Source organism: Arachis hypogaea, chromosome 13 (assembly GCF_003086295.3).
Source record: "Arachis hypogaea cultivar Tifrunner chromosome 13, arahy.Tifrunner.gnm2.J5K5, whole genome shotgun sequence".
Lineage (NCBI taxonomy): Eukaryota > Viridiplantae > Streptophyta > Magnoliopsida > Fabales > Fabaceae > Arachis > Arachis hypogaea.
Genome location: NC_092048.1, coordinates 139,201,330 through 139,220,287, shown reverse-complemented (window position 1 = coordinate 139,220,287; position 18,958 = coordinate 139,201,330). Strand labels below are relative to the sequence as shown.

At 30.3% G+C, this 18,958-nt stretch overlaps 1 protein-coding gene across 1 annotated transcript; it reads right to left on the bottom strand.

The window, feature by feature from the left end:
- Positions 1 to 9,038: 9,038 nt before the first annotated feature.
- Positions 9,039 to 12,741, bottom strand: LOC112783456 (protein DETOXIFICATION 16-like). The gene is made up of 6 exons (XM_072213431.1): positions 12,598 to 12,741; positions 11,757 to 12,301; positions 11,569 to 11,655; positions 11,403 to 11,459; positions 10,937 to 11,294; positions 9,039 to 9,388 (listed from the first exon to the last, which is right to left on the bottom strand). The coding sequence occupies exons 1-6, from the start codon at positions 12,724 to 12,726 to the stop codon at positions 9,236 to 9,238; spliced, it is 1,329 nt and encodes a 442-aa protein (XP_072069532.1). The 5' UTR covers positions 12,727 to 12,741; the 3' UTR covers positions 9,039 to 9,235.
- Positions 12,742 to 18,958: the final 6,217 nt, after the last annotated feature.

Here is an 18,958-nt window from a genome sequence, read left to right as displayed (position 1 = left end):
GAGAAGAAATTTGCTAATTGGATACTTGATATTCGAAACGGATATTGGTTTAGCTGTTGGTGACGAGTTAAAAGTTAAACTTCCAGATAAATTATTGATTATAATTATTGATGACTCTCTCTTTCTCGTTTGGTAGACTTTGTATATCTAAAATAGTTGCAAAACACGTCACTTGTATCCACACTTCAGAGTGTTAAGAAGTTAAATGATTTTGTATTGACAATCTTTTTAAGCATGGAAGTAGTATCTAAGTTCTGACACATGTCAAATCAATGAGAATGAAAATATAAAATAAGAGTGATTCACACCCAAGTTTCTAAATGACATCGAATGTTTGAGATTACGAAATCACAAGTTAGCTTTGAAGTCAAGAATCACTGTAATGCTATTGCAAAATATAAAACAAACTTCAGATTTATACAATGGGATAAGGTTAATAGTCAAGAAACTTGGCAACGACATAATTGGAGCAACAATAGTGACTAGTAGAAATATTGGTAACAAAATATACATTCCAAGAATTGACTTGATACCTTTGGATTTAGGATTCTCATTTAAGTTCCAAGAGGAACAATTTTTATTAACAGTATGCTTTGCAAATGACCATCAACAAAAGTTAGGGTCAATCATTATCGCATGTAGAACTTTACTTATAAAAATTATTGTTCACCCATAGTGAAAGATTTTACTGGATTAGGTCCCGTGGGTTTTTTGTCCCTCTTTTGGGGGGGGGGTTTCACGTTAAAATTATAGTGTCTGATTATTTAATTTATGTCATTATATTTACTGCTTGGAGTATCTTTGGTATTGCCTATTCAATCGCACATGTTGTGAAAAAATTATTTTTTGTGCTTCCACGTTAGACAGGTTCTTGTTTTGAACCTTTTATTGAGTTTTCCCAACAAAGTGGTATCTAGAGCCTTGGTTATTTATCTATGTGCTGATTAAATGACAACAAATACTTATGGGCCAAATATAGTCAAATTGAATTTCCAAAATTACTCGATTTAGAAGACCCTCATGAAAGATATATTGTATAGTAAGAACTTGTATAATCCTGTGGATGGGGATAAATCCAAAGGTACTAAATCCGATAATGAATGGAAGAAGCTGAATCGGAAGGCAGTTGCTTTGATTAGGCAATGGCTTGATCTTAGCGTGTATCCACGTATTGACACTGAAACAAATGTCGAGAATATGTGGAATAAATTGAAAGAGTTATATGAGAGAAAGAATGTGCAAAACAAAGCATTCTTGATTAGGAAGCTTGTCAATATGAAGTATATTGAAGGTAAATCAATACCCGAGCACTTGAGCATTTTCCAGGAGACGGTGAACCAACTGACAAATAATGAAATCACTTTGAATGATGAGTTGCAAGCCTTGTTATTGTTGAGCTCTTTGCCTGATAGTTGAAAAGTTCTGGTTGTGACACTGACTAACTCAGCTCCAAATGAAAAATTGACGTTGGCAATGGTTAAAGAGAGTATGTTGAATGAAGAAGCCAGAAGAAAAGAGCGAGGTTTGACTAATGCCTCCTCCCATTCAGAAGCACTTGTTTCAGAGTCATGGAGGATAAGTCAAAGTAGAAAACCTCACAGTTCCGACAAGTCAGAGAGTCGAAGCAAGTCAAGAGGAAAGTACAAGCTAATAAAGGAGTTTATTTGTCACCATTGTGGCAAGTCGGGGCATATCAAGAGGTATTGTAGGTTCTTTAAAAGAGAACAATCAAGGAGAAGAAACGAAGACAAAGGTAAGGATAGAGATAAAGAAACTGCTGCTATTATTTATGAAGATGTTCTTATCACGTATGATGAAAATTATGTGAATCTTGTCTGTGATGATTCCACTTGGATTATGGACTCTGGTGCCTCATGTCATGTCACTCTGAAACGTGAATTTTTCACTTCATATACTGCTGAAAATTTTGACAAGATGAAATTGGGAGATAAAGGAGTGTGTGATATCGTTGGTATGGGTGATATGTGGCTTGAAACTAACATGGGATGCAAGTTGCAGTTGAAGAATGTTAGGCATGCGCCAGATATATGGTTCAATCTTATTTCAGTGAAGGCATTGGATCAAGAGGGGTATTGCACTTCCTTTGGTAATGGAAAATGTAAAATTACCAAAGGGGCTCTCATTGTTGCTAAAGAAGATAATAGTCTCACTACTCTCTACCGGTTGCAAGCAAAGTTGTGCAAAGAAGAGATGAATGTAGATGATGATTCCCCTTCTGATTTGTGGCATATACGTCTTAGTCACTTGAGCGAGAAAGGACTAAGCGTCTTAGCCAAGAAGCACTCACTTCTTGTAAAAGGTACAACTTTAAATACTTGTACTCATTGTTTTGTTGGAAAGCATGCTAGAGTATTATTTCACATTGATGTTTGCACTATGGATGCTAAGACATTAGGTGTTACATCATATTTTGTTACTTTTATTGATGATTATTCTTGAAAAGTGTGGGCTTTTATTTTGAAATCTAAAGACCAAGTACTCGTGGTGAATACAGGGGTCCATTTGAAGAGTATTGTAAAGGACATGAGACCAAGCTTGAGAAGACGGTTCCTAATATTCCTCAATATAATGGAGTTGCAGAGAGAATGAATTACACTATCAATGATAAAGTCAGGTGTATGCTCTCTCATGCAAAGTTGCCTAAATCTTTTTGGGTGAAGCGATGAGGACTGTAGTAGATTTTATCAACCTTTCTCCTTCAATTCCACTAAATAGTGATGTTCCAGAGAAAGTTTGGAGAGAGAAATATGTCTCCTATAGTCATTTGCGAGTGTTCGGCTGCAGGGCTTTTGTTCACATTCCAAGAGATGCAAGGTCTAAACTTGATGGAAAGTCAAAGCAGTGTATCTTCATGGGTTATGATCAAGAAGACTTTGGTTACAGATTATGGGATCCAGTGAGCAAGAAGATATTTAGAAGGCGAGATGTGATTTTTCTTGAAGACCAAACTATTGAAGACTTTGAGAAGACAGATAAGCCAACAATAACTGTTAGACGTTCTACTGATGATTAACCTTGTCCTTCCACTAGACCTCTTGTTGATGGGGGAGATGTACAAGTTGATAATGATGGTGATGATTTGCATGATGAACCTACACCTCAACCTGAGGTGCCAGATGTTAAAGTTTCACCTGAACTACCAGTTGAGCCTGAATTGAGAAGATCTACTAGAGAGCATCATCCTTCTCAAAAATACTCTTCTCATGAGTATGTGATGAACACTGAGATTGGGGAGCTAGAGAGCTACCAGGCAGCTATGTCTGATGAGCATAAGGAAGATTGGTTGAAGGTCATGCAAGAAGAAATAAAATCATTGCATGAGAATCATACATTTGAATTGGTCAAGTTGCCGAAGGATAAGAGAGCATTCAAGAATAAATGGGTGTTCAAACTGAAAGCGGATGAAAATGTCTCATGACCAAGGTACAAAGCTTGATTGGTTGTGAAATGTTTCGAGCAAAAGAAAGGTACTGATTTTGAGGAGATTTTCTCTCTAGTTGTGAAGATGTCTTCTATTCGAGTTGTGCTTGGATTGGCGGCTAGCTTGAATTTAGAGGTTGAGCAGCTTGATGTGAAGACTGCATTCCTTCACGATGACATAGATAAAGAAATTTATATGAAGCAACCAGAGGGTTTCGAGGTTAAAGGAAAGGAGCATCTTGTATGCAAGTTGAAGAAGAGCTTATATGGGCTGAAGCAAGCGCTAAAGCAGTGGTACACGAAGTTCGATTCCTTCATGGAAGGTCATGGATATAGTAAGACTTCTTATGATCATTGTGTATATGTTAAAAAATTCTCGGATGGTGATTTTATAATTCCATTGCTTTATGTTGATGACATGTTGATTGTTAGTCATGACACTAAGAATATTAAAATTCTTAGGAAAGACTTGAACAGATTCTTTGCTATGAAGGATTTGGGTCCTGCAAAGAAAATCCTTGGCATGAGTATCACTCGTGACAGGAAGAATGGGAAACTGTGGTTGTCACAGCAGAAGTATATTGAGAAGGTTTTAGAGAGGTTTAGTATGAGTAATTCCAAACCAACGTACTCCACTTGCTAGTCATTTCAAGCTGAATTCGCAACAATGTCCTACAAATGAGAAAGAGAAAGCAGAAATGGAGAAGATTCCATATGCATCTGCAGTTGGCAATTTGATGTATGCTATGGTTTGCACCAGGCCATATATTGCTCATGCCCTTGGAGTTGTTAGTCGGTTTCTCTCTAATCCTAGCAAGGAATATTGGCAAGCAGTGAAGTGAATTCTCATATATCTTAATGGTACTTCCATAGTTTGTTTATACTTTGGGAGTGGCCAACATGTGTTAGATGGTTACACAGATGCAGATATGGCTGGAGATCTTGATTCAAGGAAGTCTACTTCTGGTTATATGATGACTTTTGTAGAGAGAGCTGTGTCGTGACAATCTCGACTTCAAAAATGTGTTGCTTTGTCTATTACAGAGGCAGAATACATTGTTGTTGTTGAAGTTTCTAAATAACTCTTGTGGATGAAGAAATTTTTACAAGAGTTGGGTATCAATCAAGAGAAGTTTGTGTTATTTTGTGACAGTCAGAGTGCTATCCACTCAGTAAGAATTCGACGTTTCATTCCAGATCGAAGCACATAGAGGTAAGACATTATTGGATACGTCAAGCACTTGAGATGAAGTCATATGCACTTGAGAAGATCCATACTGATGATAATAGTTCAAATATGATGACTAAGAGTTTACCTGCAGTGAAGTTTGATTCCGACAAAAAAGGCGGATTTGGTGGAGCAGCCTATTCTCACTTGAGTTGGTGAGAGAGAGATTTGTTAGTGGGTCCCCAACTAAGTGGGGCCCACATATTAAAAACAAAATAAATAAATAAATAAAGTGGCTAATAGCCACGGGAAGCAAGAGAGAGACAGAGGGCTTCTTTCAATTTGAAAGCAAGTGAAGCACGCAGAAAGCTTAAGAAACGAAGAGGAGAAGAATTTAGGGGAAAATGACAGTTACAATTTGATTTGATTAAACCGGTAAACTTGTTCCATTTCTTATGAAATTTTAGTATGTTATTCCTGGTGTAGAAATGAACATTAGGATATAACTTGCTAGTTGTATTGCCTTCTCTTTTGCCTGATTTAAGATACCCACTTTGTGGAGGGTTTATGTTGATTCCATCAGTTTTGATGATGTATTTTGTTGATGGTTGAGATGCCCTAGTGTCACTAGGAAGACTGTTTGTGTACCCATTATTCTTATAGTGGAAGATTTTACTGGACTAGGTCCTGTGGATTTTTTTCTCTCTTTTGGGGGATTTTCCCACGTTAAAATTCTGGTGTCTGATTATTTTATTTTTGTCATTATATTTATTGGTTGGAGTATCTTTGGTATTACCTATTCAATCACACATGTTGTGGAAAATTTTTTTTTGATGCTTCCACTATTAGACAGGTTCTTGTTTTGAACCTTTTGTTGAGTTTTCACAACAAGTGCACAACGGCAATGACAGGATAGCTCCCTCATTCCTCTTCTCCGTCGTGCCTGTGCCCTTTCATAATCTTTCTCTCAAGTTGCGTCTCTCTCTACTCTTTGCGCTTTCTCCCCTTGCAACCGCAACAACGACGGTGATGGTGAGCAGCAATCCTCCTTCCGTCGGCACCCTTGTCTTCCGCTTTTCTCTTTTTTCTTCTTCTCTCCTCTGTTTCTCTCTTGATTTTCTCTTATTCTTCAAGCTAGAGAGGAAGACAAACGAGAGGTGGGTTGCGAGACTAAGAGAAAACGAGATGTGAAAATGCCATTGTCGCAGCTGCAAGCTCCCTTTCTTGCTTGAAACACCATTGGAGTTTTCTGTCGCTATCACTAAAGCTCTTCTTATTGTTAGGTCAACGTTTTTCATCTAATGTGATATCATGCTTTTTTGTTTAGGTAATTTTGTTAACTTTTAAAATTTGTCAGGAGTTATTTTGTTAATAATAAAAGTCAAATACCATTTTGTCAACCAGAATCTTTTGGATATCAATTTAATATTGAGAGCCACTCTGATAAAGACGTCTAAAATGTCTTTTTTTAAAGATCTTTTCTAGTAATTAAAATTTAACACATATAATCGATTAAATCATGTTGTTTTTATCAAAATTAGGCCAGACAAATTAATTTGATCAAAAAATAGTGAATCAAATTTTGAACTAGTCTAAATTAATATTATTTTTATGAAAAATAACTACAATACCCTTATTATAGAAAATGACTAAAATGCTCATATATATATTAATTTTGAGAATCTTAAATTAGAGTTTTTAAAAAAAGAAAAAAAAATATATATATATATATAAGAGTATTTTAGTTATTATAATTTTTATAATAGGAATATTGTAGTCATTTTTATAAAATAATATTAATTTAAATTAATTTAAAATTTAATTTATTGGTTTTTTGGCTAAATTAATTTATCCGGTCTAATTTTAATAAAAATAATACAATTTAATCGATTATATGTATTAAATTTTAATTATTAAAAGATATTTAAAAAAAGACGTTTTTGACCTTTTGATGTGAGTGCTTCTCTTTGACATTTACTTCTTATTTATAGTAAGCAGAGCATCTTTGACGGGCTTTAATGATAAAATGAAGATTTATTTTGCAGGGTTTTTAGGAGAGGGATTGAAAATGTAAGGTTGTGGATGTGGGCCTCCGTTTTTCAAAAAGAGAAAGAAGTGCTGTCAACCACTCACATGCGCATCGTTTTTTTTTAGTGCTTCTTTTCCCAAACCCAAATTAAATTAATGAACATTTTATTTTTCTTTATTGTTCATTTGCATTTGGTCAGCCCCAACTCAGCTTTAACTTAATTAATAATGATTGAAACTCCGCCAAATAAATTAATTGAATCTTAATATCATGCCTTTGGTTTCATTTCATACTATCACCAAAAAAAAAAAAAATCAAGGAACAAGATTAGTAACTAATTGTTGGAGTAAATCAGAGAAATGACCTCTGGGAAAATGAAGGCAATTGATCATTTTTTGTTTTTTTTGGTATTAGGGCAATTGATCATTATTTCATTGTCATTGTCATTGACAAACACATACACTTATAGAGATAGGAGTGTGGGCAAACAAATAAAAGAAGGCCTTTGTTTCTTTAATCTTTAGGGCTTTAAGAAACTTTGGTCACATCATTACAAGGATAGTCTTTCAATATACTTAAAAAAAAAAACTAAACTTTCCAGTAGAGTAGAGGGAGGGGGAGAAAAAAAAGAAAGAAAGAAGGCTCGCTTCAACCTCAAATCAGCCTACAACTCGCCTCGGGAGGATCAAAGCACGCCGGATCGAGTCTTCAAAGTTCAAACTGATTTGGAAGTGGAGCGGTCCGGAGCGAATTCGGTCCTTCCTTTGGTTAGTCGCCAATGATGCTATTTTAACAAATGTCAATCAATAGAAGAAGACATTTATCTGCCTCTGCTAGCTGCCCGCGCTGCAACTACCTCATAGAGGACGTCCTTCATGTGTTACGTGATTGTCCTTTAGCCAAATTAGTATGGAATCTACTTCATCCGCATCAGTTTGTTCAATACTTTTACAACCTCAATGCTAGAGATTGGCTCATTAGTAATCTCTCAGCGAAGAGTGATTGGAATTGCCGGTTTGGTGTTGCAGCTTTTTCTTTGTGGTACTATAGAAATCTCGTCATCTCTGAAGGAAAGAGTTTTCTCCCTGCTGCAACTGTTAGTACTATTCAAGCTCGGTTTGAAGACATTCAAACTGCATTGAAGAATAACTTAAAACAAAATTCTGCTACAAGAAGCTCCGGGCAGCTCATATGTGGATGGTTCTTTCCTCTCCTCCAATAATAGTGCGGCCTGTGGGGGTGTTCCGAAATCACTTGGGCAGATATATTATTGGATTTTTGTGTAATGTGGAAAGTTGTTCCATCACTCATGCCGAGCTTTGGGAGATTGTTAAAGGCCTTCAGATTGCTAATGCACATAATTTCCAACACCTTATTGTTGAATCTGATTCTTGGTCTTTCCATTAAGTTTATTAAAGATGGGTGTCCAGCCTCTCATCCATGCAAACCACTGTTGGAAGACATAGCAATCTTGGAGAGACGTCTTCAGAAGGTGGAGTGGATCCATATTCTTAGAGAAGCTAGTGTTGTAGCCGACACCTTCGCTAAGAAAGGTCAGGAGCTCCCCATAGGTCATCATTTGTTTGATGTTACACATGCTCTACTTTCTGATTCTCGTGGAACTCTTAGAATAAGGCTTGCTAAAGTTTTTATTTGTCAAAAAGAGTAGTTTATAAAAGTTAATTTTTAAAAAATATAAGTAATAATAATTATATTTGGTAAAATTATTTTTTAAAATTTAAAAATATTATAATAAATATAAATACAAACATTAAATTTAAAAATTAGTTAATATATGAGGTCATATTAGATTTTTAAAATTTAAAAAGTACAAATTAATTTTAAAAAGTTTTATCTTAGATGTTTTTAAAATATTTTAATTTTTAAAAAGTGCAAACATAAGTATATGATTTTTTTTTTATTTATCAAACACAAAATAAAAAATTTAAATTTTTAAGAAGCACAAACACATCTTTAAAATATTTTATCAAACTAAACCTAAAAAGAGCTGTTTAGCCTTGTTTTGTTTGTTCTGTTTGAGGTATTCGTATTAACCTCTTTCCTAAAATAAAATTAATAATATGATTAAGTAGGTCAAATAATATATATTTTGAGTATTTATAATTAAGAATTGTTATTATTATAATTTTATGTAAAATTTAATTCTATATAACCGTTATTTTTAATTTAATTGAGTAATAATAGATATTAAATTTAATTGATTAACAGGATACAAATTTTTGTTTCATTTTATGTGAATTTTATTAGTTTTATATTGTAATCAAATTGTATTAATCTAGTAGTTAGATCATTAATTTATTTAAATAAATGTTAAGAGTTTGAATTTCGTTTTATATAAATTAAAAAATAATAATATACTATAAACTCAATTTTTATATAAATAGATAAATAAATGTATGTTCAAAATTATCACTTACACAAAATTACTTACATGAAAAAGCTAAAAAAAAAGTAACATGCTATAAACTCAAACTTTTAGATAAATGAATTATTAACTCTTTCAATACTTGTCTGTCCTAAATTATTAACTCTTTCGCTAGTTATCCTTGCCTACAAAAGAAACAAATTTAACCATTTCAGTAACTAGTACGCAAAACTAAAATTTCAAAGAAAAAACTAAAAAGAAAAAAAAAAGTAAACACCTCTTTCTTCCAATCAATTCGAAGAGTTATGATCATCAGACCAAGTACTTGAACAACAAGGGCACATATAATTCCAAGCCAGAGTCCCTGTAGAGTATCTATTGTTATTATAAAAAAATTGATATTTAAATCTTTTTATATTATATTTAAATTATATTTTTTAATAATTTTATATTAGTAATTTACTTACCTAAAAATTAACTAATTATTTTTTAATAAAAAATAAAAAAATCTTAACTATGATTATTTAATTAAAACATAAAGTACTAATTAAATACAATAAATATATATTAAAAATATTATAATAATAATTATAAAAAATTTTAGTTACAAATATTAAAATTCTATAACTTAAACATATTAATGGTCTTACTACTATATTATTTAGTCTTCTTATGCTTACTATAAGACTCTGCTACTCTTTCTTTCTTGGATAATAAAGATCTTGATTTTGGGGTTCACCAAGAATCGAACTCTTGATCTTTTAGATCTAGCGTTCTAATACCATGTTATGATACCGCTCATCCCAAAAATTTCAGCTGATGAAAAAAGTAACACTAATGATTATATCTCTAATACTCCATAAACCTCCATTATACACCTTGTATAAATATTCCATTGGCTCCTCATACTTTCCCTTCTTTCATAATATCCGTACTAATTAGCAAAAACTCATTCAAATAAATTTAAATTTGTTACATTTTTTTTACTAAATACATTTTAATATATTATGATTATAAAATTAATTCATAATTTTATATTTATATTTTAAATATTTTTATTCTCATTCATTTTTTTAAACCCAAATAAATTTAAATTTGACACATTTTTTTAATAGGTATATTCAAATCTATCATAATTATAAAAATAATTTTTATTTTTTGTATTTTTTATTCTCATTCATTTTTAAAATATTTTTTAATTGCTTACAACTCAAAAAAATGTTATATGAAAAGACAAAGTATAACAACTAAAATAAATATAAAAATAAAAGCAACAAATGAAGATATAATTTTGTACAACTTTAATATAAAAAATTTATGTATTTTTTAAATAAATATTCAAATTTTTAAATAATAAATTATATTTTAATTTATATTATATTTTAATTGAATAATTATATAAAATTATATACAAATTATTAAATATTCTATAAAATAGTTTTAATATAAAATAATTTAAATTTAACATTAATTTATATATTATTTAATCAATTTTTAAATAATATAATACTTATTAAAATACACTATATAATATAATTAAAGGTAATTTACATTAATAAATTGTTTGGCCAATTTATCCAATTATATTGTTTCAAATATAAAGATGCAACATTGTTTCATATATCTATAGAAATCGCTTCTTACCAAAATACATAATCTGCTATAGCCAACATCAAATTACATGCGAATACATGTGAATGAAAGAATATAAAAATTAAAATGAATGAAACAGTGTATTTACGTCTTCATATTTAAAATAATGTAATTGCATAAATTTAAAGGACAAACAATTTATTTATGTAAATTGTCCTATAATTAATTTACCTTTTGGTGTACTGCGCATATCTCAATCTAAATTAATTAAGACCCTCCACAAATAAAAACAATAGATTTCAGTTTGGTATTTACGTACCTTTACTTCAAGATGCAAGGCGAAAGCTAACACAATAGCTGACGGAACTCCAACTACATAGTATGACCCTAAGTTAATAAAAGCACCCATTTTTTGCCAACCGCATCCTCTGACAATTCCTGAGACAACACCCTGCAGCCCGTCCAAGAAATTGGATGCTGCAAGAATTGGCAGCATAAATCCCACCTGTCGAACCACTTGTACGTTGTTACTGTAAACATGGCCCCAAACGTTGCGTATCATTATCATCAGTGTTGCAACCAGGATACCCTCAATAATGGCTGCTACTACCACTACACGCACTGCTAAACGTGCAGACCAAGGATTACCAGCTCCAAGTTCGTTAGATACACGAGTACTGCAACACAAACAAACAATGATGCAATTACAATTGTTTACTTGATCTCGGACATTTGTTGTCACAGAATTCTAAATATTCGTCAGCACGCAGCAGTAATTAAGTTACCTTATAGCTCCACTTAATCCAAACGGGATCATCCAAATAGTTGATGCTGTATTCACACTGTAATTCCCAACATTAATTAATATCGGTGCAAATAACAATATCCACAATAACATGTAAAGATCTAGTAGCTAAGAATGATGAGAACTACATCAAATGTGGAACTAACCAAATAGAAAGCACTGATGTTTGCAACTTTGGATTTGGAAGACGACCAGATAGGAGAACCATCAATTCAAACGACCACAGTTCTAAGCTGTTCAGCACAATGGCACAATGGGAACCAAACAAAAACTCATTCGTAGAGGATTTCGAACAGTATAACGGTGAGAAAAGCAACCGTTAATAGAAACTTACCAAACCATAACAGCAGAAGGAATAGCAAGTTTCAAAAAAGAAGGAATATCATGGAATGCCTTCACTGAAAACCCCGTCCAAGTTTGTGAAAATTTTGGAGAAAACTTAATGTATAACGCAAGTATCAACACATTCACCCAATATGATATACAATTTGATATGGCAGCTCCTCTACTCCCTAAGTCATATTTTAACACTAACGCCCAACACAAAGCAGCATGCAGTGCAGTAGCTACCCCAGAGCTGAGTATCATTGGAATTCCAATGTTTTGTGTTTGTAGAAATCTAGTCTGACACTGAAGAACACTGGAGGCAAAAAGGTATGGAATGATTAACTGAGCATATCTTCCTGCTTCTGTGGAGATTTCGTGATCTTGGCCAAATAAAATCAATATGGATTTTGTGTTTGCCCAAATAATAGAGATGGGTATGCATAAGATGATAAGAACAAGCATGGCTTTTTGAACGTGTACGCCTAACATGCCATGCTGTCCTGCTCCATATGATTGGCCACAAAAGGTATCCAAGGCACTTGCCATTCCCATCTGTCATTATATGAAACCAACAACGAGTTGAACACAAGGTTTATTGATTCAATAGAAATAGTTCGCAATGAATTAGTAATCACTTCTAGTTTCCATGCCATGGAGGGGAGTAATCGGGGTTTCGTGTTGAAATATTTTCATAACTAACACCGAACAAAACATTGGGATGGTTCAGTTGGGATTATATTTATTTGATATTTTTTAATAAATTCGAATTATAAAGAAACAGAACAGGAGAAAAATCCGATTAGTAAAAATCCGTAAAAAGAGTGTTAAGATATATAAAAGGAACTTACCACTAAACCAATACCAGTGACAGAAGAAAAGGAGGTGGCCATGGAAACGCCGGAGAGAGCCAACTCGCTGACATGACCCACAAACATTATGGAAATAAGCTCAATGGCGAAATTAAGAAGATTCACCATAATTAAAGGTCCTGCCAGACATACTTGCTTTCTCACTTCTTTAACCACTAATGTTAACTTATTTTGTTTGGATACATTAGGCTCAACAGAGACACGGGTATTATTCTTGTATTCTCCCTCCATGGACTAATTTATATATTCTTACATAAGTTGTGGAGTGAAGAAGTTTATAAGGAAGAACAAGTCACTCCCATAGAACTTATGAAAGTGTGTTGTAACACAATAGATTAGGTTTATATTTAGGTGAGTTTTATGGAGGCATAAAAAATGTTGGCTAAGGATGACATTAGGTTAATCCCTGTTTGAAATAATTTTTTTAAAATCTATTTTTTTTAACCAAAAGATAGGATTGAGATTCGAATTAAATCAAAATTATATATAGATATTGTGTTTTAAAATTTGAATTTCACTTGGATGCTTTTTTATTATTGTTAAAGAAGAAATTTTTTGTAATTATTGAATTTTATATTATTTAAAAAATTTTATTCTTTTGACCCAATTATATTTGTAGAAATATTTTATTTAGTATTTTGTTGATTTTTTGTGCGGAATTTAAATTTCGAGAGTTTTATGTGTTTTAGACTTTTAGTGCCTATAAAGTATAAATATCAATAATAGTCTGTTTTAAATATAATAGTGAAGTGAAATCACAATATTTAGATTGAAATTGCATAATAAAAAGAAAATTAGTTTTTAAGAATACTAATAAAGTGAAAGAGTTGTGACAAATGAAATAAAGAAAAAGATAAATAGGAAAAATAAAGCATTACTATTATTGGCAATTTATCTCTTACTGATTTGATTTCAATTATTTTTACACTGATAATTACCAAAAAAAAATGAATTAAGAAGCACGTAGCATATATTTATACATAATACATTAATTTTCAGTCTCAGCAATTTTAATTTTATGTAATTTTTTTTAAAGAAATAAACAAACCAAAATGAAATAAATGACAATTCAATTATTTTAAGAAAGCATTAATTAAATTTTATTAATTAAAAATTCAACTATTAAGTATTAAAACGGTCTTCAGAATCTTAAAAAATTTCAATAGCAAATTAAAAAATTTTGTATTAAAATTAAAATATTTTAGCGTCACCGTTAAGAAATTTTATTACTATTTTTTACTTAAAGAATAAAAATGTATGATTTTATGCGTATGTTTGTGAATGGTTTTTGTTGTTTTTTCTACAAATATCAGAGTCAAAAGAATAAAACTTTAAATTAATAAAATTTATTAATTAAAGAAAATTTATTTTAACCACGATAAAAAAATTATACAAGTAAATTAATTCTATATTATCATTAGTAAAAAATAAAAATTAAATAAATAAAAAAATAACACTAACAATACAAAATTCTAATTACATCTCATTGTCTCATATATTTAGGAGTGGGCACGGATCGGGTTGGTTCGAATTTAAAATTAAATTAGAATCGAACTAATTAAATTATAATTGGTTCAATTTGGTTTGAATTTATATTATTTTTTTGTGTGTATTCGAACTGAATTAAACCGATTAAAAATAGATTGGTTCATTTTGGGTAATTAGATATCGATGAAACAAAAATTCATAAAAAAAATTTTTTAACATTAATAGAAATAATCTAAACATGTTAAACACCAAATACATTTAAAACTAAACACATTAAATCCAAACATATTAAATGCTAAAGATATTAAAATCTAAATATATTAAAAGGCATATATATTTTTTAATTTTTAATTTTTTTATTTAATTAATATATGATCGGGTTTACGAGTTGTTCGAATTCCGCACAACTAAAACCGTCATCCAAACCAATTACTAGAAAGAGTTATTAATTTAGTTCGAGTTGGACTCGATTACCCGTTGGTTTCAGAACCAATTTAATTAATTCGGTTTAAATTCAAATGGGTAATAGATACCCACAACCCTGACTCACCCCTCCATGTGTTAGTGTCAATTTTTTTTATTTATTTATAAGCAATAGTTTAGCAACCGGTTTGATGAGTTACTCACAAAAGTTAAGCACATTCCGCATCTTCTCACAGTGCGAAATATTTTTACAATTTGCACCTATAAAGTCAAAATAATTTGTATTTTTATGTGCATGTTTTAGTGTTTGTATGATCATATCATGCAATATTTTTTTAACACATTCTCATTTCTCAACTACCCAATCATGCAACATGAGGAAATAAATGAAAAAAAAAAATCCAGCACCCTATCACCCTCCCTCATGCGAAATTACTCATAGTTGATAACAAAAAGGGTCTAGGACAAAATAGTTTGAATGTTAGATATATTATATTTTAGTTAGAGTTTAATTAATATGTATTCTTAGATCACATTAAAGTTATTAACTAATAAAATTTTAGATAAAAAACTAAAATTGTTTTTAATTTTCAAACATACTCTTTTAATAATATTAAATTATATATTATAAAAAAAATACTTAATTTTAATATGTTTTTTTACAAATATGATTCAAAAAATCACATTTTATACTTAAAAATTAGTGATTACACCAACTAATTTTTTTTACAATTTTTTGTTAATAAAAAAATACTTTAAAAAGATGAAAATTATTTGAGATCGAATTTTGGTTTAATTTTTTAATGTATTTTTTAAATAATTATCTAATTATTTTTGTTGAGCTCTTTAAAAATTGAGGACAATGTTAGTTAGTTTATTTTAATATTTTTAATTAGAAAAGAAAAAACTATGTACCTAATAAAAATCATCTACCAAATTAATTATTATTATGTTTGGGTAACTCATTTTCAGTTTACATCCTGTATTACAAAGAAGATGGTATTGGCACATCCATGAAGTGAAATGGTGAAATTTGCATATCCAATTTCTAATTCAATTTCAATTGAAGATGTAGAAGAGGCCATCATAGAATAAAAATAAGAGTTTGAAACAGCGAGCCCGCCCGCAGAGGAGAGATAAATTAATGAGTGGAATTATAGAGTCAAAATTGATTAGATTAGATATTTAAATGAGAGACACTAAAAAAAAAGAGGCAAATATTTTATTTTGTCAAATGTGAAATGGTGATTAAAAAAGATGACAGTAAAATTTTGTTATATTAAAATTGTGGCTAGAAGTACAATCAGTGATCCTAAGTAATAATTTGGCCAGTTGATAAGCAAAAAATAAAACAATTTCAAATTTCAATACAATCTATAGCATGATATAAACTGCCATCTTGAAATCATCTCCAAGACATGTCTTATACCATACCAAAAAAAATGAATCCAAGCACTAATTGACATTTGTTTGACCTCAGAGAGCCAAATAAATACTTAGTTGGGAAGATAATGAACCAAGTACAGAAGATTGTCAATAACACAAAAAGATCATTTATAAATAAATGAGTAAATTACACAATACTACATACAAGTGATAACAACAAAAAAAAAAGAGAAGGAGGTGACGAGTTTAAACGATTTTATCATTATCTTTTTTAAATTACATCATTAATTCTTATCTCACATCTTGAATAGTATAAAAAAATAATCTACAAAAAATATAAATAATTTCTAATCAATTAAGTTCAATTATAAATTAATTGTAATTAATAATTATTAATTTTATATTTTAAAAAAAATAAAATATAAATAATTATTAATTAATAATAATTTAAAAAATTAAAATTACTAATTAATAATTAAATTGAGTAAATTAAATGTTTGGTTACCCAAAAGAGTTCTTTACATGTATTATGGGGAAACTTGCAAAGTTTAACTATGGACAATCTACCTAATTAAATAAAATTACGTGAATTGTTTACCTGAATACACAAAGAGAACCCTCACATTTTGCAATTTTAATTTTATGTAAACCGTGGAAGCTAACACGGTTTTTAGTTTGTACGTAAACCTTGGAGGCTACAAGGTTTTATTTAGAAAAGGTTAGGCATATTCCGTGGCTACCAACCACGGATTATGAAGAAAAAAAACTAAGGCATAAACCGTAGTATTTCTCACGTTTATGAAGAGGAGGACTTGAACGAAAACTCCCATAGGTTCCCACGGTTTACATTGCAAAGTATAAATTATATGATCAAATTTTTAAAACCAAAATTTTTTATATTTTATTCTTAAATTATATGATCAATTTTTTATTTAAATTAAAAAATAAAATAAAGTCAACTATACTAGTAGAGAATAGATCTGTAAATTTATTATTTTTTTTTACTTTTTAAACTAAAAAAAATAAATTTTTTTCTAATATTAAAAAAAATTTTTTTTACAATATACAAAAAATAAAAAAAATTTAAAATTTAAAATTTTTAAATTAATTTATTCTTAATTTGTGAACAAGTGCAGCTAAAAAAATCAATTGTCTGGGGGTGTAAATCTATTATTTACTAGATATTGATGGACTAGATTTATATTTTTAATTTAAATAAAAAATTTAAACATATAATTAAAATTTAAAAATAAAAAAATGTAGTTTTTTAACATTTTTAATTTTTTTAATAATATTTTTTATATTTTATTATTCAACCGGATAATGCTACACCCAGACAGTTGACTTTTTTTAGCTGCACCTGTTCAAAATTAAGAATAAATTGATTTAAAAAAATTTAAAATTTTAAAATTTTTCATTTTTTTTATTTTTTGGATATTGTTAGAATTTTTTAATTTTTTTAATATTAGAAAAAAATTAATTTTTTAGTTTAAAAATTAAAAAAATATAAATTATAGATATATTATTTACTAGATATTGGGTGAATTTTATTTTATTTTTCTAATTTAAATAAAACAAATTTAATCATATAATTTAAAAATTCAAAAATAAGAAATTTAATTTTTAAAATTTTTTTATTTTTATTTTTTTTATTTCACCGGATAATGCTACACTTCGGACAATTGATTTTTTTTAGCTGCACTTGTTCACAAATTAAGAATAAATTAATTTAAAAATTTTAAATTTTTCAATTTTTTATTTTTTGTATATTGTTAGAATTTTTATTTTTTTTAATATTAGAAAAAAAATTTACCTTTTTTTAGTTTAAAAATTAAAAAAATAATAAAATTTTACATATCCGTTTTTTACTAGATATTGGTGACTTTATTTTATTTTTTTTAATTTAAATAAAAAATTGATCATATAATTTAAAAATGAAAAAAAATTTGGTTTTTAAAAAATTTTGATCATATAATTATACTTTGCATGTAAACTATGGGAACCTATGGAGGTTTTCGTTCAAGTTCCTCCTCTTCATAAATCGTGGAAAGCAACCCAACGGTTTATGCCTTAGCTTTCTTCCTTCATAATCTGTGGTAGGTAGCCACGGATTATGCCCAACCTTTTCAACCATAAATTCTTGTAGCCTTCCAAACGATTTACATACAAGCTAGAAACCGTGGTTAGCTCCCACAGTTTACATAAAATTGAAATATGTACATATACCGTAAGAGATTTATCTTTTGTGTATTCAGGTAAAACAATTCACAGAATTTATTTAATTAGGTAGATTGTCCTCTAAGTCTCTAACTATTATGATTACCACGTGTTCATTAGAACCCTCACATACCTTCCCCAGGTGACAGGTGTTAAGAAAACTGATATCTACATCATAGCATTTCTTTTTGGTCAGAGCGAGATTAGGGATTCTGACATCATAGATGATAGCAATTTCAGTATTCAAGAGTGTGATCAAGAACTTAATAACTCTCATCTTCTTTAATATATAAACATTCGTTGTGATTTACTAATAAAAAGAGAAAAAGACAATTTAGTCCCTAATCTTTTAATTCGCAGACATTTTCGTCCCTAAGCATTGGAAAATATATTTAAATTCTCGACGTTCCTGAAAATAAGATCGATCAGTCCCTTCGTCCACGAGCCACCTTCAGAGCGGACGGAAAATGCTGAGCTGGCTCCCCCTATGCTTACCTGGCTCAACGGCGTTCCCACGTGGCACGTTAGTGGGATGGGAGGTTTTGAAACAGGACACATAAGTCCCTCTCACTCAAAACGACGTCGTTCTGAGTGCTGTCCTAATACTAAAATTCGTTTGGGTCGTTCCTTCATGGTGGCGGCTGTGATGAGGAGAAGACTTGTTCAGATTTCAGTAATGGCGACGATGGCAGCGTGCGGTTCCCTTCTTCGTGTCTCTCTCTCTCTCTCGCCTCAGATCTGATCCGCGACGGCAACTTCAAGGCAGGTCGGCGACGATGCATGGCACAATGGCGGCTACTTCTTCCTTGGCTCCCTTGTGCGGTGG

Bases quoted from the DNA above. Each gene is read 5' to 3' on its own strand.
- LOC112783456 (XM_072213431.1), bottom strand. From the start codon at position 12,726: ATGGTGAATCTTCTTAATTTCGCCATTGAGCTTATTTCCATAATGTTT. The intron at 12,302-12,597 runs GTAAGTTCCTTT...ATATAATGACAG, and splicing joins TCACTGGTATTGGTTTAGTG to ATGGGAATGGCAAGTGCCTT. The intron at 11,295-11,402 runs GTAACTTAATTA...TTTGTGTTGCAG, and splicing joins GGATTAAGTGGAGCTATAAG to TACTCGTGTATCTAACGAAC.